Below are 23,615 nucleotides of genomic sequence, written 5' to 3' on the forward strand. Positions count from 1 at the left end.
ACTGAACCGAGGTACGCGCATTGAAAGGCAAGTGCCTTTGCTAGTAGTAGTAGTAGTAGTAGTAGTAGTAGTAGTAGTAGTAGTAGTAGTAGTAGTAGTAGTAGTAGTAGTGCTTATTTAAATAAAATATAGATGCACTGTACACACAGCGTAGGTGTAAATTAACCCCTAATCTACACCTACACCACACGAGCTACGGCTTTCAAAGAGGCATACCGCAGGGCTCCATCGTGTCTCCAACACTTTTCAACGTCGCCATGAAAGATCTGCCCATAATCCTCTCCCGCATTCCTGGTGTTCGACATGCCATTTACTCAGACATCTCAGCATGAACATGAGCAGGACACGCGGCTGAAATAAAAGGTGGTGCTGTGGCCATGCTGTTGTAAATGCGCTGCTTAAATTTTATTAGGCAGTCATTATTTCTTTTTACAACCAGGTATCCCGCTAGCGAGTTGCCTCTGCAGGTAAACAATACTACCTTGTTTGAAGTATTTCATAGGTCATCTCATTGATTCACGTTATGCCTGTATGAATTTGCCAGGTCATAGCTAACTTATCTCGTTCACTCTCAAATCCCGCCGCCAAGTTAGCTACTGCCTTGCCATTTGCAATTGTCAATAATGACATTTTGACCATATAGTCAATGGCATGTGAAACTGATCAGAGGCTCAGGCATCTTACATGCACAGAAGCCCATACATACCTTTAGAAAGTAAAGACTGTCTTCGATCTTGACAGGCATATCTGGATGCTGTTGTTTTTGTTGTATACGTGCTTGTATAGAGCCGTTACTTGGTGCCAACGATGCTTTTGGGAGCCCCGCACAGTAGGAAGCAAGGTGATGGACGTGTCAGCACATGGGCAGAACTTTGATGTCAAAAGGAAAATACACCTACCCAAATTCAGTATGCAGACTGCAACATGTATCGAAACGATAATAAAACCTCGCAAAGTTTTTAACCACCGTAAATTCACAAAATACAAAGTTTAAATATTGCTTAATGCAATGTGGAAGACATCTATAACGCAATAAACACTACGGGAAGACACATTTTATTAACAGGTACAAAATACATGCAATATAGGCAGCGTGCAGCATAAATGCCATGAGGTTGTCCATGCCCTTGTCACTGGAGCACTGAACCGGGACCAGCTGCTTCATGCTGGCCTGCCAAGCCTGGTACTCGGCACATGACATTCCCGAGTGAATAGCGTCACAGTTAACGCAGTTCTTTGTGCCGCAAATTTTGCACTCGACTTCAGGCACACTTGCCTCGATGAAGCACCACCACGGGCAGTCGGAAGTTTTGCAGTGGAAGAAGTTCTTCGCAGAGACCTTCACTTCCAGCAGGCCTTTCTGCAGGTAGTCTTCATATTCCTCTTTAGTCAACAACTGCAACACAGAATAGCAACTTTGACGACTCGAGCTTGCATTGTAAAATGATGGCTGACGACCATTAATTTCAAAAGGATCTCCATGCGGTATTGCAGAAAAACACAGCGTTGAGAAAGGCGGTTAGTCAAGTTCCCCTTCGTCTTCAAGAACCTAAAGTTAAAAAAGGATTCTACGGACAAAAGCTTCACATGAGTTTTGAGGCACGCTGTAGTGTGGGACTACTGGTTTATCTTGAACCGCCCGGAAATCTTTAACGTGCGTGACAGTTCGGACGCTCGAGTGTTTTTGTTTTTCGCCTCAGTCGGAAAAACACCCGCCGCTGCTGGGAATCGAACACGCGACCTCGAGATCAGTGACACGACACCTTCCGCTCAGTCGCCGTGGTATCTTCTGTGCAAAAACTCTACTCGAGGTACTCGAAACCTTCAACAAACCTTTGCAGAACTTTGTATACGTCTCAGCAATATGAATACTCAGTGCTTGAAACGTTGCACTGGGTATGCGCCCGCTCTTGAGTAGCGTGAGGAATTGAGTCAAAAGTGGTTATCCTCCTTCATGAGGAGCAGCACTTCTCATTAACACGAGGAGGAGCATGATTAAGAATTTGAGACATGGAGAAAATCCTAATCGCGCGCATCACTAGCGCTGGGCCCTCACTGGCAGGGTGTCTAACTTAATGTCGGCGAAGTGCAGGTGCCTCAAGCTGCAATAACGGTTTGTGGACGTGAGTGTGGACTGCCTGAACCACATAACTTGTGATTTTAAGTACGAGAAGAAAATCAACACTCGTCCACAAAACTAGTAATTAGTGGTTTTAATACCAGCGTCCGAAGTAAAATTAAGAAAATAGTTATTTCTGTTTGTAGCTGTGATCCTTTTCTCAATGATACAAATGCCATTGGATGCATGCTTCTATAGAGTAGTATCGGCAGCCAGTATTTTTTTTTTTTGCGCAGGAATAATTCTCGTGGGAAAGCCAGATAATTCAACATCAGGCACTCGGTTCCTCGAACGGCCCGACACGCATTTTATTATGAGTACCCTGAAAAATGATTAAAACGCCTGACGCACTTTCCAGCGTGACAAAACAGCGGCCAAATAGTATTTTTTGTCACCTAAAAAATGAAAAGACGAGATGAAAAGCTGGAGCCAGTTACATAAATACGCATGCTATCGAAAACCTCAGCCAATAATGTTGCCAAAAAGGTTCCGGCAATTATACACAGTAATTATTCCACGACGATTGTTTTTGTGTGGACAATTTTGCTTGAAGGGACGACCAGCGAACTGTAAGGTCTTTATGGTACTTCATGTCCAGACACCAAAATTTTGTGCTCCCATTTTAGGAAGCCATTTTGCTTGTGTTACTTGTGTTTGTTCAAGGTGCATTAAAAATGATGGTGTAGTTATTCCTGCGTTGCATACGTTTATTTTTCCCTTACTCATATGTTTCAGAATCACTGGTGAACGTGTATGTAGCCATTGCACCTAAGAAGAACCCGGAACGCTCCCGACACATCGTTTGTTTGGTCGACTTTGTCAGTGACCCGTGTTTCAATTAGTCAATTGCGCTGCTTGAGCAGACGGAATGCCGTCAAACAATGGACTTCATTAACCATTGCCTTGTAATATCTGATAAATTATGCATCACATCTGTTAGGCGTATTTTCTATAGACGTAGACATTGTTTTATTTCAAATGTCTTGTTTTTATGCATATTGCTGCTTTTGCCAGGCCCTCCGTGGAAAGAAGCAATTTGTAGACATTATAGTAGTTTTATTTTAATTTATTTTGCGTGTTGATCGGCTTCACGTAATTCTGAAGAAGTTGCTAACTTTGGGACCCTCGTCTGTATGATACTATTACTGTAATAATTTTTTGGAATGACTAATAAACTGAAACTAAAACTGACGTTTAGAGATGCCTGCTTCTCCTTGTAGTGGGGTCAACAAGAAGGAGCTTGTGATTGATGCACCCCCCGCCACACACACACACACACACACACACACACACACACACACACACACACACACACACACACACACACACACACACACACACACACACACACACACACACACACACACACACACACACACACACACACACACACACCACACACACCCACACACACCCACACACACACACACACACACACACACACACACACACACACACACACACACACACACACACACACCCACACACACGCACGCACGCACGCACGCACGCACGCAAAGTTACCTCTCACAAGACCTCAAAAAATAAATTTTCACAACAGACCCACAAAAGCCCTCCATGTTACTGCGTCACCATAAAAGTTATATTTTGGGAAAATTGTAAAACCGAAATATCTGAGTTATAGAGTGCACTGACTACAATCATTTCTCCTCCATATGACTGTCGAAGGGGGCGGTGTTTTCTGCTAAATGGCGGCTCCCGGTGCTTTTCACCCGTACCGGCTAATATCGTTCCGCGCCTGATTTCCCAGCAGGAAAAGTTTCGAACTTTGTTCTCTATTACTGATGTAACTGACATGAAAACATTGGCTCCTGAACGTTGTTTATAGCTGTGTAGTGGTATCCCAATATGACCAATTAACGGTGGGAATTCTTAGAGAAGAAACTTCAACAATCTATTAAAGGGACAGTAGGGTGAGTTGCCAACATCGTCTACTTAGTGTTACTGATTAAATTCGACCTCGCAAGCGGAGATTGTTTTTAACGTTCTTTCTGACAATTTTTCCGCAGTTGAGTAAAGCACGTTGTTGGGCTAGTTGGTGTTCCATGATAACAATAAAACTGCGCAAAAGGACGGGACGGAAGAAGAGGACAACAAACCAGGCGCAGACTCACAACTAAATTTATTCAGAAACAGCCTACGCACCTATATACCCTTCCGTGCACATGCGCACAGTCGCATGCGTTTAATCACAAGGACGCGTTTAAAAATTCATACTCACTACAATACAAAGATAGTGACGCTTCGCTAACGCATTTATCACCATTTTTTCGTATATGAAAGGCCTCTATTAGTTCCCTTGCCACCTTTTCCTTGCTCCGGCCCAGCACTGTGGTTTTTTCCAGTTGCGGCTTGCAGGACTTGTTTTCACATTTCTTGCAGTGGTGCGGAAGGTGCGAGCCAGTTCCATTCTTTATTGACAACTGGTGCTCCCTTAGCCGGTCGTTCACACATCGGCCAGTTTGGCCAATGTAAACCTTCCCGCATACAAGCGGAATCATGTATACAACCCCAGTTGCGCAACCCACATACGGTGTGGTATGTCCCTTCAGGCAGTCTTTTTTGTTGTCCGGTCCTCTCAGGATTTTGGGGCACAAACTAGCCAACTTCCGGGGGGCAGAGAATACAACCGGCACTCTGTGCCTGTTGGCTACATTTTTGAGGTTGTGTGCCACCCTGTGAACATAGGGTACAACCACCGGTCTCTTGCGCTTAGGGGTGTCCGTCGTGTATGCGGCCCTGCCCTTCACCTTCTGTAGCAACGACTCGGCTACCGCAGTCAAAACGACCACAGGAAAGCCAGCCGTCTGCAGCCTGGCAACCTGAGCGACGAAGCTCTCTTGCACCCTGTGATGGCATGACTTCGTCAGAGCACCTTGTAGACAAGAACTCGCAATGGCCCTTTTAACAGTCTTGGAGTGCGCGGAACCATACGGAAGCAGGCCTTTCCGCACCCTATGTTGTACCCTATGTTCACAGGGTGGCACACAACCTCAAAAATGTAGCCAACAGGCACAGAGTGCCGGTTGTATTCTCTGCCCCCCGGAAGTTGGCTAGTTTGTGCCCCAAAATCCTGAGAGGACCGGACAACAAAAAAGACTGCCTGAAGGGACATACCACACCGTATGTGGGTTGCGCAACTGGGGTTGTATACATGATTCCGCTTGTATGCGGGAAGGTTTACATTGGCCAAACTGGCCGATGTGTGAACGACTGGCTAAGGGAGCACCAGTTGTCAATAAAGAATGGAACTGGCTCGCACCTTCCGCACCACTGCAAGAAATGTGAAAACAAGTCCTGCAAGCCGCAACTGGAAAAAACCACAGTGCTGGGCCGGAGCAAGGAAAAGGTGGCAAGGGAACTAATAGAGGCCTTTCATATACGAAAAAATGGTGATAAATGCGTTAGCGAAGCGTCACTATCTTTGTATTGTAGTGAGTATGAATTTTTAAACGCGTCCTTGTGATTAAACGCATGCGACTGTGCGCATGTGCACGGAAGGGTATATAGGTGCGTAGGCTGTTTCTGAATAAATTTAGTTGTGAGTCTGCGCCTGGTTTGTTGTCCTCTTCTTCCGTCCCGTCCTTTTGCGCAGTTTTATTGTTTTCCGCAGTTTTTTTCCTGGAATAAAGCACCTTCATAAGTGCTGTTTTCCTTGCACCACCCGCCTCGTCGATACGGTGCGCCGGCTGTGATGGTGCGCTCGCAACTCCGCGTGGCGAAATTGAACGGGTCGAAGCGTGTTTAACCTGTACGGCAGCATGTGGACAAACCAAACGTTGATATATACGATGAAATTCATGTAAGTCGAAACCCTGCGTGCACATATCATCAAACTTCAATTGCACTTCAGTGAGACGTCACTTGGTAATGCAGCCACCAAGGACGCATGATTTTTTCTCTTCTCCCTAGCTTTATGTATAAATGTAGGTTCTGGAATGCTGACTCGTTGTTTATTGAAGGATTGCATTAGCTGCGATTCCCACCGCAGCAATAAATAAGCCCTCAAAAAAATCACTTGAGTGTCTTTTTAATTGCCAGCTATTAGTAAGAGCGGCACATATAAAATTTGAAAAAGAATGATTTGTGTGTATCATGGTCATGTACTTTTGCACATACTTGTGCCACTACAACCCCCAACCCCATCTAACTGCGTAAACAGAAACATGATATTGCAACCCCCCCCCCCTACTTGCAAAAGGAGCGTCTTGGCTTGCGGCCGGCGACATCATCGAGTGTATTTGCTTTTTCCCAGGCGTCCTAAGGAGTGGGGGTCAAAGCCATTTTGCTCTCAAGAAAATGCGGAAACATGATTCAGTGAAGTTATTCGAAAAGTGCTTTGTTCGTCGCATATCTACCCAGCAAATACCGAAATTGCTCACAAGAAGCGAAATTGGTAATAAATCGTTTCCTTTGATTATACAGTAAACGCACAGGACAGATGGTAGCAAGGAGCCGCTGAAGAATTCTGATAATCCTAATGAAATTAGGTGTTATCATGCGCTGAAAAGAATTTAAGAAATGATGGTCACGACTTTGGCACGAAACTTAAAATTCTATTCGTACGCAATTCTTGATTAGAATAACCAAAGTTATACTTAAAGAATAGTGAGAAGAAATGGAATCCTTAGTTGGTGACCATCAGATATGTGGCATCTGCGGGCGATCTATGCAAACTAGCATTCACATTGCAAGGTCTATACTTGAGCGTGTTTCTGGAACTTCAGTCGAAGCAGACCGAGTACAACTAGATTTGGCAAAGGCTTTTGATTGTGTCAGTCACCAATTCCGGTTTCGTGCTCTACAGCATGTGAACGCAGGATCATGACTTACCGATGGTATTCGAATATGTGTATCTATGTGCGCTTCTGCGACGGTTAAATTGTTATTCGATTGCAGCCTGTTTATACCAGGGAAACTTCTTGGCTTTGAGGGAATACTCGTTATAACTTCCATGCTCTGAAAACCAAAAAGATTGGTGCAGCTTGCACTAGTGGTGCAAGGCTGGAGAAACAGCAGAGCTGGCGGCCTCTCTGCCTTCGTAAAAGACCCGGCTGTTTATTTCCGAACTTTCCGCTGAAATTTCTCCATGACTGGACGGCCCGGACCGTTTCGTCCGCAGGCTTTCACATCTCTCCCAAAGTGAACCGTGTTAGCACGCGCTAGAACCCGCGGGCAAGTCCAAAGTCAACGCCCGCGCTACGAACCCCAACGAAATGCGGCGTGTAAAATGTCATTGAGCTCCTGGTCGGTGACCACCAGACAGGTGGCATCTGCGGGCGATCTATTCACACTAACATTCACACAGCAAGATATGTACTAGAGTGTGTTTCTGGTACTTCAGCCCAAGTAGCCCGAGTACAACTAGATTTGGCAAAGGCTTTTGATCGTGTCAGTCACCAATTCCGGTTCCGTGCTCTACAGCATGTGAACGCCGGATCATGGATTACCGATGGTATTCGAATATGCTATGCCAATGGTTCTACAAGAGTGATAGTCAACAGTCGACTAACCCGACGAATTCACCTTCTTTCATCCGTTCGTCAAAGGTGCGCTTTATACACTCCTGTTCTGCTTATACCTGGAACCATTATGTATGGGCATAATACAGGACAATAATGTTTGAGGGTTTACGCTATCGTCCTTCGAGGGGAAAATCTTAGCATATGCTGACGATGTCGCTTTTTTGTACTGACAAGGCAAGCGTGAAGAATGCTCAACATTACACAAGAATTTTGCGAGGTTTCAGTTGCTGACATGGGCTTCGAGGAAATATGTGGCTTTTGGTTGGGAGAATGGGGAACGACACCAAATCACTTCGCGGGAATCGATTGGAATAGGGACCTGACGTATTTAGGAGTTCCCATCTCACAGTTTCGCAATACTGAATCGCATTGGTCTGAGCAGGCTTTGAAAGTGCAACGCCAAGTGAATGACTGGCGTGGACGGAAGCTGTCCATCTTTTCTCATGCTCGGACGTGTAACACGTTTCTTGCGACCCGTCTTCTTTAATAGGCAGTTTTAGAAGAGGGGAAGCCGGAGTTAGGACCCCAAGAAGTTAGGGGAACCCAAACGCAAGGCGCTCGCGCGCGGAGGGTTTTAGAAGAGGGGCGCCCCCGACAGCCCGCAACCGGCTTGCATTGCTCAGCTCGGCTCGGGTGATGGGAACTTTAGGCTTAGCGGCGTGGCGGAAATTTGGTCGCCGCTATCTGTGCAACTGCGAATGACAATCCGTAACACAGCTTTTCACCGCACCATCATCCCCTTTCTCGCATGTTGAAGTGTATTTCAGCTATAACTGCCGTTTGAGCGATCGGTGACCAAGACATCTGCATTGCCTGTTTCGATGCTTCCGCGCGGGTAGCGCCATCTCGGGCGCTCCGCGCACCGCGCGCCGCGGCGATCGGTCGGATCGCCGACGTCCGCGTCCGGTCAGCGTAGGCTTAGCATCGCGGCAGATATCTGATCGCCGCTTTTAAAATAAGCCCTGACAACAAGCCCTAGTACAATTTTTCATCACACTAACACATACTTTCTCGTACGTGGAACTTCTTTTTAGCGATCAGATTGATTCGGAAGAGCAGCGACAAGCGGTTGCTACCGTGGTCTGCGCCGGTTCGAGCCGCTGAGCGTGCCGAGCTGGCAGGCGCGGCCGGCGTGTGCGCGGACTGTTTCTGAAGGCAGAAAACGCTTCACGATTACCTGCTTTATCCATTGTTAGCGAACGACGCGCGGAATCAACAAATTCAGCTCAGCGATCGTCGTAGTTGATCGGGTGAGTCGAGGAACGAGCCGCAGGTTTCGCTTCAGCCATGGTCAGGCGTAGCATAGTCTCGCTGGCTGCGAGAGCGACACAAGAACGCAAACTCCAGCTTTGGGGCGCCCGCTATTTCAGCAAAATAGCGTGCGCGCTAAACGCAAACCCAAAACCCCAAGGACGGCTTGGGTTCTGCGCATGCGCAGTACGACGCCCCAAGACGCTTGGGGGCCCCAGAGCGTTGGGGCCCCCTATTCTAAAACTCCCCAACGCTCTGGGGATCACTAATATCAATATCGGCGATCACTAATGCAATGTCCCCATTGATTGGTATCTTTCATTTTCCCATTGTGATGCTAGAAAAGCCTAAGCAGTCATTGTTTGTCAGTGGAAACTATCTTCAAGGCTTCCTAGACAGATGTTGGTGCACGAAATCAGTGAGGATGAAAACGAAATGCGGTGAAAGAATGAATACGTAGAAGCGTCTGTCAAGTAACAAAAAAACCGCCCGGGAATTCCCTTGTGATTATATATCTTGCCCATTTCCTGGAGCTCGGGGAGGAAGCCCTGAATGGATCGAGCAATGCCGTATACACATGCAGCGGCGCCCCGAGAAGTGTTCACAGGAGGATGCGCTCCTTACTGGGTGACACTGCAATGGACTGCAATGCAAAGGTGACACTGCCCCGACGTCTAGTTAATTATGGCCCATCCCTTGCCGTCACCGGAACTCAAATCGACGTCTCCATTTCCATGCCCACGGTGCTTGGGGCGGGCGAGCCCCATTGCAAGCATTCACGCCTTTGGTACATGTTAATAACGATATGTTCAGCACGCGAACTGCGATTGCCGCATTTACCCAGCCCATCCGGTAACTGCCTTCTGGATTTTCGGTAGTCGGGCTTTTCCACCTCACTTCAGCTGCAGGGTGCCTTCATTCCACCGCTACTCATGTGTCAGCAGAACCCTTTATTAAGCTACTACTGACATCTTTAATTCCAGTCACACCACTTTTAGATCCCGCGCGATTATGCCCGTCACACTGTACAATCCAGAAATGTGTCTTCTGTTTACTAATTCGTTTATTTTTCTTAAAACAGCTGCATCGCTATCCGTATAGCATATCATTGTGTATTTAGTGAAGTGTCGTTTCTACAACTGAACTCTCTGTACCACAATTTCTGTAGTCTACAGCTAGACCACCAACCGGAGATAAAAAAGAGTTTTCCGAATTCATAGAAAAGTTACTTACATTTGTTTGCTTCAATAATAATGCCTTTATCCTCATGGGTGCACATTAACATTGACATGAGCTCTTGTGACTTCTGGTCTTCAGAAATTAACAATTTCTTCTGTACCTATGGTTGCACAAATTATATCAGCATGCCGACCATGCAGGCTCACAGCAAACTGTCAAATACTTCTGGACATGTGCGTATCTAACCTAAATCAAAACGATATTACCTCCGGCATACTTTTGCCGATATTAGCGACCATCTTCCCATTTTCTGCTTCGCCACTTCAAAAGTTCACCAAACACTAAAAAAAATGCTAGCGTTCTGCGCCGGCAAATAAAAGGTGACACACTCAATCAGTTCAGGATGCTTGTTGAAGCCATTGCTGGTCAGATATATATAACGCAAAAGAGCCGAATGAAGCGTAAACAAAATTTCTTCAGTATATTCTGGAATGCTATGATCTCGCGTTTCCCCGGGGAGGCATCACAAAAAATGAAAAAGTACGCAAGCCATGGATTGACGCAAATTTGTGCACGCAAAACAAGAAAAAACATTCAATGTATGGCGACATTGTGCACACAAGAGAGGCTGATCTCTTATCTAAATTTTAAAAAATACCGAAACGCCTAGAACAAAACCATAAAAGCGGCTAAAACCAAATACCACGCGCGCATGTTCTAGGACATTCAAAACAAGCCGAAAAAGGTTCGGCACGCTATCAATCGAATAACAAACACAGAGCCAACTAGACAAATTCCACAGGTGATAACAGTGAATGGCGGCTTTTTGCAAGGTGCCGACCTAGCCAATAGTATGAATGAGAACTTTATAAAAGCAGGCACCTACCCAGCTGAAACATCATTAGAAAACATTGAACTGGTTACGGTTACCCAAGACGTACGCCAATCAATTTTTTTGCGTCCAACCAATGCAGTTGAAGTAGATGCGTCGATAAGGAAACTAAAAAACCACGCGGTCTCAGGAACAGACGGAATCAGAGCGCGCCCAAGAAAACATGTTAGTGATGTAATTAACGATGTCATAGCTTATATAATAAACTTGTCCGTTACCGCTGGGATATTTCTGTATGAACTAAAATTGGCCCGTGAGACAGTTTTGTGAAGGCAAGATAACCGTTGGTCATTAAGGGAAACAAAATGGATCCCTAGAGAAGGCAAGCGTTGCAGGGGGCGGCAGAAAGTTAGATGGGCAGATGAGACCAAGAAGTTTGCGGGGATAAATTGGTCGTAGTTAGCACAGGACCGGGGTAATTTGAGATCAATGGGAGAGGCCTTTGCTCCGCAGTGGGCGTAGATAGGCAGGTGATGATGATGATGATGAGTATATATATATATATATATATATATATATATATATATATATATATATATATATATATATATATATATATATATATATATATATACATATATATATATATATATATATATATATATATATATATATATATATATATATATATATATATATATATATATATATATATATATATATATATATATATATATATATTAGCGATCCCGTGCCATGCCCCACCCCTCCCCCGACTTGCGTACGCCACTGGTTACGGCCGTTTCGGTCGCCCAAAGCCGTATCAAGGAATGCCCCTGACTATATCTATTTTGCAATGGACACTTGCTTTACATCAGTGATAAGTTCACATAATTTGGTTAATCGGTCCACTTGCTAAACCTACACGCGATTGAAGGTTACGGCCGTATCGGACGCCCAAAGCGCTCGCGCTGCTCGCGCTCCCGGCTCCTCACTCCCGCTCCAGACAGGCGGCGCCATCTGGTTATCATATTGCTAAACCTCTACGGAAACAAACGGTATGGCGCTTTGGCTTGAAGCATTCGAACAGCCGTACTGACTCCGTAGCAGTTTAGTGAAATGGGAATCAGATCATGGCGAAACCAAGGCCGTCTTATATCGCATGAGAAGCCTCACGCACAGATTTTGACAATAAGCTTCAAAACATTTTATAAGGAGCAGCTTCGGTACGAGCAACGTAATAACACCGTGAACGCCGTTCTGTGGTGGAGCTTCGGCGGCAAACTGTAACTTTATTTTATTAATGTGAAACCATATGTGCCCCCTGATGCGAAAAGTCCGGCGTTGTGAGCGGTGGGTGGTCCCAAGGTAAGTCGCTTCAACTAAAAAATGAAGAAAAAGAAAAACGGCAGTGGGAAAGGAAACGATTGATTGATTGATTGATTGATTGATTGATTGATTGATTGATTGATTGATTGATTGATTGATTGATTGATTGAGGGGGTTTAACGCGCCGACGCAACGCAGGCGATGAGTCGCGCCGTAGTGAAGGGCTCCGGATTAATTTTGACCACAGCTTTAACGTGCGCCGATCTTTAACGTGCGCCGAAATCTCGTACACACGGGCGTTTTTGCTTTTCGCCTCCATCAGAAAAGCGGCCTCTGCGGCCGGGAATCGAACCCGCGACCTTGTGCTCAGCAGCGCAACGCCTTAGCCACGAAAAGGAAACGACTTGGGGACGCGCGAAGACGGGCAAGTGACCTACTCACTACTCTACACCTGCGACACACGAAACACGGCTTCGAGGTACACATACGGCTGCTTCCGTGCTTTGATTGTGAAAGCCTAGTGGCTTCCCCTGCCGATATTTTACTTCTACTTCGCGTAAGTGCTATCACTGCTATGCTGTTTCTATTAAGCTACCATTACAGATTCGTAGCAGGTCGGTACGGAGTGCCGAATAACCGCCGGACCGGTCACGTACCCACTCAAACGAAAGGTAAATGACGGTGACTGCTGCCGTTACAAGTCCATGGCCAGTTCCAATATGGCTACGAGGTCAACATATCCACCCACAATTCCCCCATACCAGGGTTTTCGACGCGAGATCGGCGTGTTGGTGGCGACAGCGTAGTGCTGGTAGTGTGCCGAATAACCGCCGGACCGGTCACGTACCCACTCAAACGAAAGGTCAATGACGGTGACTGCTGCCGTTACAAGTCCATGGTCAGTTCCAATTTGGCTACGAGGTCAACATATCCACCCACAATTCCCCCATAACAGGGTTTTCGACGCGAGATCGGCGTGTAGGTGGCGACAGCGTCGTGCTGATAGTGTGGATGCTCGACTAGCGGCAGCGGGCGAATAGACGCCGTGGGCCCTTGTCGTGCCTATTTCGCGCCGTATGTGCGCATGGAACCTGTATACAAAAGTAGTACGCTGTAGTTCGGTTCCTCAATGTTCAATTTGTGCATGGATGCAGTAATAAGCTTGCATTACTACGTTGAAAAAGTGGGGGCACATCGGGAATGACTGAACAGCCGAAATAATGGCGCGGAATCTATATGCCGTAGTTTGTAGCAAGCTGTTCCCAGAGTATGACTTTGAACACTAAATAAAAAGAGAAACATGGAGAAAGAAGGAAGCCCAAGTCAGGGTAATTCAGTTGACGACAGCAGCTTCTTTCATTGGTGACATGAGGCATGATTGCATTTGTGGGATGTCCTGAAAGGCTGAAACTGCCCCCCCCCCCCCCCCCATTTTTTATAACAGCTTCGATTTGCTTTTGTTTTTAGAATCGGAAGGCAATATAGGGTTTCTGAATTTTAACCAGCCCAAAGATATAAATGCAAACTTTCAAACGGGTTTTTTACGTGCAGCCTTAGTTTAGAGACATTCAAGACAGGTTTTGTGAATAACAACGCCGTGTCAGTTATTTAAGGATTTCACGACAAGTGAAAGTGAGAATCAAATGAATAACGCGCACAGTACAGTCAACACCTCACGTCTAGCTATAGATTTTTTCAGTGACTAGCAGGGTTACTGTGCACGTTGCAAACGAAGCTTTTTAGACGCTCACCTTACAGTGAGCACACATTTTTTGTTAATGCTGGGCTGTTCACCATTCGTATTCTTTTTCAAATCTAACCTTTGCCTAGAACAGTGAGATGTGCTTGCAGTCTTGCATAATGTGGCTTACGACGGCAGTCCACCTACATCTCATGGAAGAGTATTTTGGTGTTGGGCCTGTTGGTACATATTTTGAAGAACGGTCGAACCCAACCCTACGCATCGTGTTCCGTAATGGTGAAAAAGGAGCATTTCAACTAGCGAACATAAACATCAGTATTTCGAAAACTAATCACCCTCCTTTTGGAACGAAATTGTCAAGAAATTATGACTCGCTTTATTTAAATGGTTTTTTAAGACAGCAGTGTGGGAGAAAACAAAATCCAGCAAGTCGTGGGACACACACTGCCCACATGCGTGCTACAACGTGCAGTCGACCAAATCTTCAACTAGCGTGCGCGAACGGCGATTTTTCTTTCTCATGACGCTCTGAAGCCGGAACAGCCTAGCAGACGATGGGCCCAGCTGAGAGTGGTTTCTGAGAATGCATTTCATCTCGACACGTTTGCAATTATGCTTCCGTCATATCACCGCTGACACATGAAAAGTCTGTACAAAATATTCGTGATTTGCTTGGCTGGACGGGTTATGTTCAGTGACGCGATCTTTACTTCTTTAAACTTAGGTCCATCTCAAGAGTTTAAAGCATTCGGCTATTCTGAGAAAAACGCATTTGTGGGTGAGGTTATTGTAGTCGTGATTTAAAGATAAAATTCACGAAAATGAGACACGAAGGGCAAAGCACCACAAACTCACAACTGCTTAATTTCACCGAATGATCCGCCTGAAATACTCTCAAAAGTATACTTTAAATTATTCATAAAAATGAGCGAGGATGTCGCACACTGTCAGCCATTGCCTCACCAAACTAGAATTTATTTTTTAAAAGGAACGCTGAGAATTACCTGACACAGGCTCTTTAGCATGTATAAAATACGCCCTGGCCATTAATAATGTATGGGCGATAGCGTCTGGGTCGAGTGCAGAATTATTGTTTTTGCTTGTTTATTCTTTTTAAAAGGACTTAGCGAAATATTACAATGGTGTGGCAAATGTACGGGTATGCGCGGTTCTGGTCGTCTCTTGCCGGTTTCATGTAATGAACTTTTGTCCTTTCAATAACCACCACGCCACCTTCATCAAGCACGCTCTGACGTTCCTAAGACAGCAGACGTCTGCACCCATCAGTAAAAAAAAAATGTAAACCATCTAAATAATGTTTTCAATACGTTTCACCCTCAAGCAATCACCACGGCGACGATGTTTCGTGGAACTGAACTGTTATCCCGCAACGGCCGCTGATTATTACATTCCTAAATGAAATACGCAAGCAGAGGTAACTATGCAATTGCTTACTGCTTCTGAAGTACACATAGTCATTTTTTTTTATCGTGCGCGGCACGGGTTCTGAGTCGTCCGCAACGTCAACGAGCATACGACGCCAGAGCGGGACGCACACTCGTCCCACAGCCGCCAGGGGCCGACTGCGTTCGATTTCGGGGCGAATAGGCAAATGAAGATGACACTTTCTGCAAGGGGATTACGGCCGATTCATCTATTCTCATTGTCATATGGCTTTCTCATTCGAAATGCGTAAGCATATATAAGTCACCTGAGTCCTTTTTTTTTCATGGGCGCACAAAGAACGCTAAAAACCCAACGTTTCTCGAATTGTAATGGTACGCTTGAAAGTTGTTGTAAGTCGAGCCTTCTCGTCCGTCTGGTGAAGGCCGTGCGTCACGCCGGGGTAGAAGCAAGAGCCAATAAGCTACGGTTCCAAGACACGCCAACGGCCTCTATTTGTGGGTCTGGGAACCACCTCGCCGGCGGTAACATAACCACAAGATAACCATAGCTCCACAGTTTCTGCAGATTTCACACTGGGTGTAACTGGGTTGAATTTTTATAGATCAAAAGTTTGTGAAAATGAACCAGAAGCTTTACTGTGTTACGACATTGGCCTAATGCAAAAGGCATGATATTAGCATTTTTTCAGTAATTTAAACAAACGCTTCAATTGTTATGCATGTTACTCCTTATGACACATATGACATAACGATAGCTCCATCTGGCTGGCAGCTGCCTTAAGGTAGATTTTGCAAGTAATTAGGCATGATTTGGGGGCATGTGTGTGTGCGCGGGCGTGCGCGCGTGTGTGTAATTCGCCAATTTATCGATTTCCTTGATATGGTAATAAATCAAATTACAAAATATGCTATGCTTACATCTATGACAGGCCTTTATACACCAAGCACAGCAAAGATATCTTTGCTAATACTATGCTAATAGAAATTCTACTCAAGCTGCTATCTAGCAGCTTGGCTAGAATTTCTAGTGGCCAACAATGACACAGGATACCCTTGGCCTCCCGGAAAGGAAGTAACCTTCTCGCCTTGTTTTAATACAACTGTAACAATTTCTTACTTACACACGTTTTCCGCTTTTCATATGATAGCATTCAAACATAGTTACAACCAGATAATCTAGGAAGCAGAAAGGCAACGTACCGCTCTGACTTCAGAGTCTTGGATATCGATGTCACAAATGACGCCGTTCGCAGAGTATGGACATTTTACCGCCACAGTTCCTGACCGTTCAATGGCTTGTAGTACGCACGTTCTAAAGGGAAGGAGGCAAAAATAGGAGCAGAATATTATGGCGGCGCTCCATCGTAAGCCAGCGAACACACTGCACGGCGGCGCAATGGTTGAAGTCCGGTAATAGGCTGCGGCGTCTTTATAGTGAGACAATATAAAATAAACTGTGCACTGTGTTACTGCGTGCATGAAAGGTACCTTACATCGCATCTTTTACCCTATAGACTATAATTCACATCCCTCAAATTCGCGCGCCTTATAGCGTAGCCCGTTGCTTCGGTAAGTTGGAAAGCAAATTTGATTTTGGATGTCATTGACATCCATATATAACTGCACGAGCTATAGGCGGACGAGCTGAATGCATATTCTACTGCCTCGTTTCTCTGTCCATTTATTTGTTCTCTCTCTCTCTCTCTCTCTCTCTCTCTCTCTCTCTCTCTCTCTCTCTCTCTCTCTCTCTCTCTCTCTCTCTCTCTCTCTCTCTCTCTCTCTCTCTCTCTCTCTCTCTCTCTCTCTCGCTCTCTCTGTATCATCTTCGCAATACGATTCGCTAAACACCAGTGCGAGAAATGGGCTGCACGAACTGAAAGAGCCCACACAGGACAGCGCTGCATGTTTCGTGTTATTCCGTGGTCTTTTGCCCGCTGTGTTTTTTTAGTGAACCCGCACCAATTTTTCCGCTCTCCGTTGTATGTGGTGTGCACGACGTTCAGCTTATTCATATTGTCATAGTAGGATTTACTCTTCACCGGGACGTGCATTTTGATGCAGCGGAAGGTAAAAGGTAACCGTGCCGACAAAGTCTTCACTGTGAAAACCATGTTTAGCCACAGGCTACTGCTCAGTTGGCATGGTAATAAAATAACCAAGAAATGTAACAGAAAGGCTTATTAACACACCATGTCCTTATATTATGTCCTATTAAATGAATGAGCCAAATATTAGTCCTCCATGCACATTAGATTACTTATAAACCATTGCAGGGTATACTCTTACCTGCATACCGAATGGTGACAGCTCTTCAAGCAGACACCGCCTTCCTCTGCTACTTCAGACTTGCAAACCGGGCACATGAAAGGCGCCGTAGTTTTGACGATGTCCTTGGTGTACAAATCGAGTTGCTCCTGAAGCCGCTTTTTCTTCTCCTTGGAGTCCTGTCAGATGAGAAAGAGGGAAAATGACGGGAAAGTAGAACTAAAGGTACGAAAGTGCGAGCTTGTGTGCGCGCGCGTGCAACTTTTATATTATCATTTGTCGAAAGCTGACACATGAAATTTATGAAGCAAGAAAACAGTTCCCTCACTGGAACATGATTGCGTTAGCACAACGCATGTCTCCCTTTCGGCTCTGTGCTATCTGAAAAATCGGTCTTGACATGTTACAAGTGTTTTGTGCAGCTACACATGCTTGACTTACATGCGTGATTAATAGTGCGCAGGTATATCTGCTGCTTCCGCTTTAGGGAAAGCTTTTAGAGGTCGCAGCAGTTTTCTGTCCCCTTATTGTCCTCTCTTCCCACCCTCGAATATTTTCCGCCTACTGAAATTCTATCTTAAAACGACGTAAAGCTCATTTTAGAAATATTTCCCTCGGAAGAAGGCAAGGAACAGATTCGACAGTAAACTAGCATTCCGTAAGGTTCGACCTTGGCCAGATTTCTACGGTCATACTACAATAAACGAAAGCAGGCTGGTGCTCCGTACATGCCGAACTAAAAAAAAAAAACAGCTAGTGACCCAGTTTACGTCTGGCAATTCAGGAAACCACTGCACTGTAGGAGACTTCCCGGTTAGAGGACTACAAGATTCCTCATTTTAAACAATTTCGAAACAGGTAAATGAGCGCTTAAAATAAAATAAACATCTTGACAGCAAACGCACCGCCACTTCCTAAAACCGGAAGCACTCCGCCGCAGCTCCGACGCTTTACAGATTGGTTATTGCTATACATTAATTCAGTGCCAAGCCAGGGCGACATCCAAGTTCTTCGCTGTCACCAAGGGAGACAGAACAAACAGTTGCATTCACGTTCGCGGGGGACGAAGGAAAAGTGACATACACGAAAATAATCAGGAGTGGGTCTATTTCTGGCGCCGGTGCAATCAGTGGGTCGCTTTTGTTGGACTAGAAGCAAAGCAGCAACCTCCGCTCAAAGTACCGGGCTGACTGTTTCCTGTTTTTCCACCAGGTGAGTTTCGCTCTTCGAACGGTGAGAGGGGGAAAGTCGGTGGGAATAACGGCCTCCCCTCCATTGGAGAGGTCGCAGTTGCCGATGTCCTGAGCGCTCACCTCCAAGGCGCCGCTGTCCATGGCCCTGATGATGCGTATGATGTGCTGCTCGCACGAGAGGCCATCGTGTATGGCGCGACAGGCGAGGCAGTTGAGCGCCGAGCACTGCGGGCAGCGCACGGGTTCGGTGGCTGGTCCGTCCCAGTGCCAGCTTCCGGAGCAGTCGGCTCTGACGCAGCGGTACAGGGGCGACAGCTGCTCGTTCCTGCGGCCCTTCTCCGAGCCAAGCTCCTTCTGTTCACGAGTGAAACAGATAACTACGCGTTCATCATTTCTCGTGGTTTTTAGTTGGACGTGCAAACAAACAGATATACGCACACCACGCTAATGGAGCGATCGTCCGCCGGGTGGCCGAAAAAACTCCGGGACAATTTAGCCTACGTTCACGAAGCCCATAAACTCACTAAAGTTACAGAGACAGCATTTTCACGCAGGGAATTCATCCCATAGAGTAAGCAGGGGCGTAACCAGGATTTCGTTTCTCAGAAGTGGAGGTTTTCCAACGTTTTATTAGCAATATGGGAGGGTAGGGGGCTGTTTTTTACCTACGCTAAAAGGGGGGGGGGGTGCAGAGGGGAAACAAATATTCTTGTGGCGTTCTCATATACCCGTTTACGCGCTTGCGCATGCTTCTATCTAAAGCCCCAAGAGGAATCCATTTGAGTGAATAACGCAGAAAGAATACGTTTCAGCGGGGGTTAGCAAAAAAAGTGACAAAAAAAAACTGGGTTCCCACTAAAGAAAGAACACGTAGAAAGTGAGTGGAGTCGCCCCTGCTCATCCCTTTCGAACTATAAACTACCAAGTCACACAACAGCTAGCTTCAGGGACACTACACTGCAACCAACAAGTTATAAACAAAATGTAACACTGTAAACTAGTTCAAGGACGGGACCGTACATCAAAGAAGGTTAACGAGGTGCATGTGTGGAGAATTCTGGCTCGCAAGCATAAAGCTGAATAGGTAAACCTCGAACCCCTCATCGCCAGATTAAAAATCAGAATGGTTCTTTGTCTCTATACAACCTGTCACCCATCCACAAAATCGAAACCTGCGTTGTTAACACTCTATATCACACACTGTAAAATCGATACGGCTAGATTTAGATTTTTATTGTGTCTACGCTGCTTATTGTATATTGCGCATTGCTAACTGTGCACAGTGCATACTGTCACACTTAATGCCGTATGCTTATTTTACAACTCTGTAGCCAGCTGCTACCGTAAGCAGCATGTTTCGTAATGTAAGGCAATAAAAGTTGTAAATTTGGCTGTCCCTAACTGTACAGTGGCCCTTCAAACATCCTTCACGTAATAAAGTTTGCAAGCCGCAATTTTTACCTTTTGCCACCCGAAAAACAGACACAATTAGCATACATTGGGCGATAGACAGTCCAGATTAAATCTTCCGAGCGAGCATCAAACTTGGCAGGCATCGGTTAGCGTGGAAGCACACGCACTTCACTCTAAGAAGTTCGGCAAATTATAAGGCCTTCGATTTCGCTTAAAAATACGGTGTTCGCAGGGCCAATACGCAGGACGCGCATGACGGCGTTTCGCATGCACCCACGGCTGTGGCACACAGGCCACAGCCAAAACGCGGCGGCCCAGAGACTGCTCAGAGACTGCTGCGGACCGTTTCGGCTAAATGGCGCATTTCGAGGATAGCGACTGTTCTTCGAAACAATTCAAATTAAACCTAGTGCCTAATGCCGTTTTTGTGGCCCTCATTTTTGTGTTCAAGGGGCTCTGTAGCCCTTTTTGTTTTAGTTACAACGTCTGAGAAGCTTTTACAATATCGCCATGTCTAGTTCTTAGATTAGGTATAAAATAGACGAAACAAATAATACTATTCTGCGCACACCAAACAACTTAGAAACTTGGTGAAAAAATATTTCTCTCTTTGCAGGTGTTCTTCAAAGTCCCGGCATACTTATGTGCTTTTTGTGCTTATAAGACGCCACTAAAGCAATATAGCCGCTATTGGTTGGCTTCCTTCGATGACCGATATAAAAGCACTTTAAACATATCGCAACAAAAGCAATGAACAGGCTAAAATGGGTACCTGCGTTGGTGAGTACATCATGAGGAACCTCTCTGGGGTCGCGATGACTATAGCTTCCGTTAAGCTTCCGAGCAAGGAAAGCAGTGAAAGCGTTTATCAGCAGCACTACTGAGCCAATTGTATACATTTTTCGACAATCTCGTCAAAATTTGTCCAAAGAAAATCTTTGTTACCTTAGAAAATTTTCCTGAAGGCGGCCTGGGTATTCTGTGCACGCCAGTATATTCAATGTGACCTCGCATTACTCTATTATGCGGCTCGTCCCGAGCCAAGCCCTACAAATTGAATTTCTATGATGCTAGAAAAACAAAAACGCACGAAGTTGCGTTTTTTCTCCTTGTGAATATTTTGCCCGTAAATATTTTTTTCTCTTCGTAAACACCACCCTGAAAATATTTAAACTCAAATGCGGGAGCAGCGGATCGGTCAGAAAGCATTTTAACCGACGCCCATAACATTCGATCACTTAGTCAGCATCTCTGCATTCTTCTTAAGTGTTCCACAAGCTGAAAACAAAGAAGAGAAAAGAAAGATTTTAGCGCCTGACGAGCCATCCCTCTTCATAATTTCCCCCTATAATCTTAAATTAAGAGGAACGCCTTGTTTTCTTTTCACTCCTTGTTCCCCTCCCACCTGATTTTTAAGCACTCAGATTTATCTTCCCACGATCTCAGCACACGATGCGTTGGCTACAGTGCAAGGTGCTCACAACATCTTTATTTGGATCTCCAGAGTTGTAAACCTGCAAAGCCTACTTGTCGGGCTCTCCGACGCTACATTCTCGGCGCGGTGAGCGAGGTAGTGACCATTCCTTTGAAGAAAGCCAAGGATTGCTCACCGATCAGCTCCATGGCGGAGTCCGCGTGCAGTTAGTGAAAGTGTCTCTTGAGTCGGCACTCACCTGAGAAAAATTTCCATCGAGGCGAAGGTGCCCCGCGCTAGGTGACGCGGACGCGGCGGCAGCGCTCATGACTGCGTCGCCGTCGTCGATGGCGACCGCGGCAAGCCGTCGGCACTCCGCAGCGGGCACCGTGCCACGGGCGGACGGGGTGCGCTGCTTTTGGAGCCTTTCGAAAGGGCAGGGCGAACGAATGTGAACGCGGCTGGCAGGCGGCCGTGATCTATTAGATGCAGGCCAGCTGCCCTTGGTTCCCGTTTCTGCCTGCGCTGAGGCTGTTCCGCGCCTGGTGAATATATAGAAGTGAAAGGCAAAGGTGCCAACGTGGAATTTGGCGACGCATTTGTGTTCTTGTTTCCCCGTCACTCGTGTTTACACAGTGCCCCCGCCCAGTGCGACAGCTCACCTGCTAAACGCGTCCCAGTCAACCAGAGGTGCTAACCGTCAAAATAAGTTTGAAGCGAGGATACATGCGTGATGCCGAGAGAATCAGTGATTATCGACAAAATTCTTTTTTTCTATGAATACGTTTAAGAGAAAAGGAAAGAAAGATCTTTTAAAAACCAATAATGTGTAGGAACGTCTTGTGTAATATACCTTTGAGTGTAGTGTTCCTAGTGACTGCTTTTGTGGGAGACTTCCTGTTGTGTCCCTATTGCTTCTTTATTTTTTTCTCCGCCGCAATTATACGTAATGGTAAATTATTTTTTAGAAAAGGTAAAGGTCAGTATCCGTCGAAACTTCATCTTTCCTCTCAAAGCAACCGTCGCCTGGCTGGATAGGGCGCACGAGTGTTTCGCGCCACCTTTCTCCTGTCTGAAAAGGCGCTTACAAATAGCCCAATTCGATGCCGACTTTCGAGGTGCGTGGGTTCAACACACCTATGCAACTCAAAAATTTCATTTATTTTGGTACCGCAAAGCTAACAAAGGTTATTAGTGGGGCTTCTTTTATCAGGACAGGGTGATGGCAATACTACCTATTCGTCACTTGTCACTGAGATATTGGTGATTTGAACTGTTTGTCTTGAATGCTTTTGCTAGCGATAGCCAGATGTGTGCTGTCATTTCCTCTTCCGATATGATTTGCTGCTTTAAAGTCATCTTAACACGTACGCTTACTGAACACCATACAATTTGCTTACTTTTGTAAAACGCCAGTAATTGTTTCATCTGTTGGCCTGGTGTATTGAAAGCTCGGGCTCTGAAACAACAGGTTTTTCAGCGGGGGAGGGTTCGAGAGGTGTATAGAGAACATGTTCCCGCTTGCCACATTTATGTCAGAGGACCGAAAATAGACAAAAATGGACAAAATAAAGCAATTTGTGTTTATACTTGCTCTCTGATGCAGTCGATATGTGTTTGGGAAGGTTCTTCTATGTTATAATAATCTCGGCTGAATTAAGTCACGTTCTTCGATTTTACAGAATGCACCATTGAAAGTAACCATTGCGGACATTTGTGCCCACCTGCTTAAGTCCCTCCTAGGGATTGCAGTATCCATGAATAAATAATTAAAATAAAATAAATGATTTTAAACACTGGTCAACTCTCTCTCGCGCGCTCTCTCTCTCTCACTGTGTGTGTTAGCGGGCGGGCGTGCGTGAGAGTGTTCTTTCCTTGAGTCGAACAGATTGTGCATACTCTACCCGCAATGGTTACTTTTAATGGTGCATTCTGTAAAATCGAAGAACGTGACTTAATTCAGCCG

At 45.7% G+C, this 23,615-nt stretch overlaps 1 protein-coding gene across 1 annotated transcript; it reads right to left on the reverse strand.

The window, feature by feature from the left end:
- Positions 1–1,037: 1,037 nt before the first annotated feature.
- On the reverse strand, positions 1,038–22,125 carry LOC144155243 (ranBP-type and C3HC4-type zinc finger-containing protein 1-like). The gene is made up of 5 exons (XM_077686567.1): positions 21,909–22,125; positions 18,943–19,176; positions 17,651–17,808; positions 16,565–16,676; positions 1,038–1,396 (listed from the first exon to the last, which is right to left on the reverse strand). Exons 1-5 carry the CDS (start codon positions 21,975–21,977, stop codon positions 1,040–1,042), a joined length of 930 nt encoding a protein of 309 aa, XP_077542693.1. The 5' UTR covers positions 21,978–22,125; the 3' UTR covers positions 1,038–1,039.
- Positions 22,126–23,615: the final 1,490 nt, after the last annotated feature.

Source organism: Haemaphysalis longicornis, unplaced genomic scaffold, assembly GCF_048455015.1.
Source record: "Haemaphysalis longicornis isolate Haplotype H1 unplaced genomic scaffold, Haemaphysalis longicornis Haplotype H1 scaffold_1, whole genome shotgun sequence".
Classification (NCBI taxonomy): domain Eukaryota; kingdom Metazoa; phylum Arthropoda; class Arachnida; order Ixodida; family Ixodidae; genus Haemaphysalis; species Haemaphysalis longicornis.

Excerpts from the sequence above, each read along its gene's own strand:
- LOC144155243 (XM_077686567.1), bottom strand. The coding sequence starts at position 21,977 with ATGAGCGCTGCCGCCGCGTCCGCGTCACCTAGCGCGGGGCACCTTCGC. Across the intron at positions 17,809-18,942 it reads TGGACAGCGGCGCCTTGGAG|GACTCCAAGGAGAAGAAAAA; the intron begins GTGAGCGCTCAG and ends CTCATCTGACAG. Across the intron at positions 1,397-16,564 it reads AAGACTCTGAAGTCAGAGCG|TTGTTGACTAAAGAGGAATA; the intron begins GTACGTTGCCTT and ends TCTGTGTTGCAG.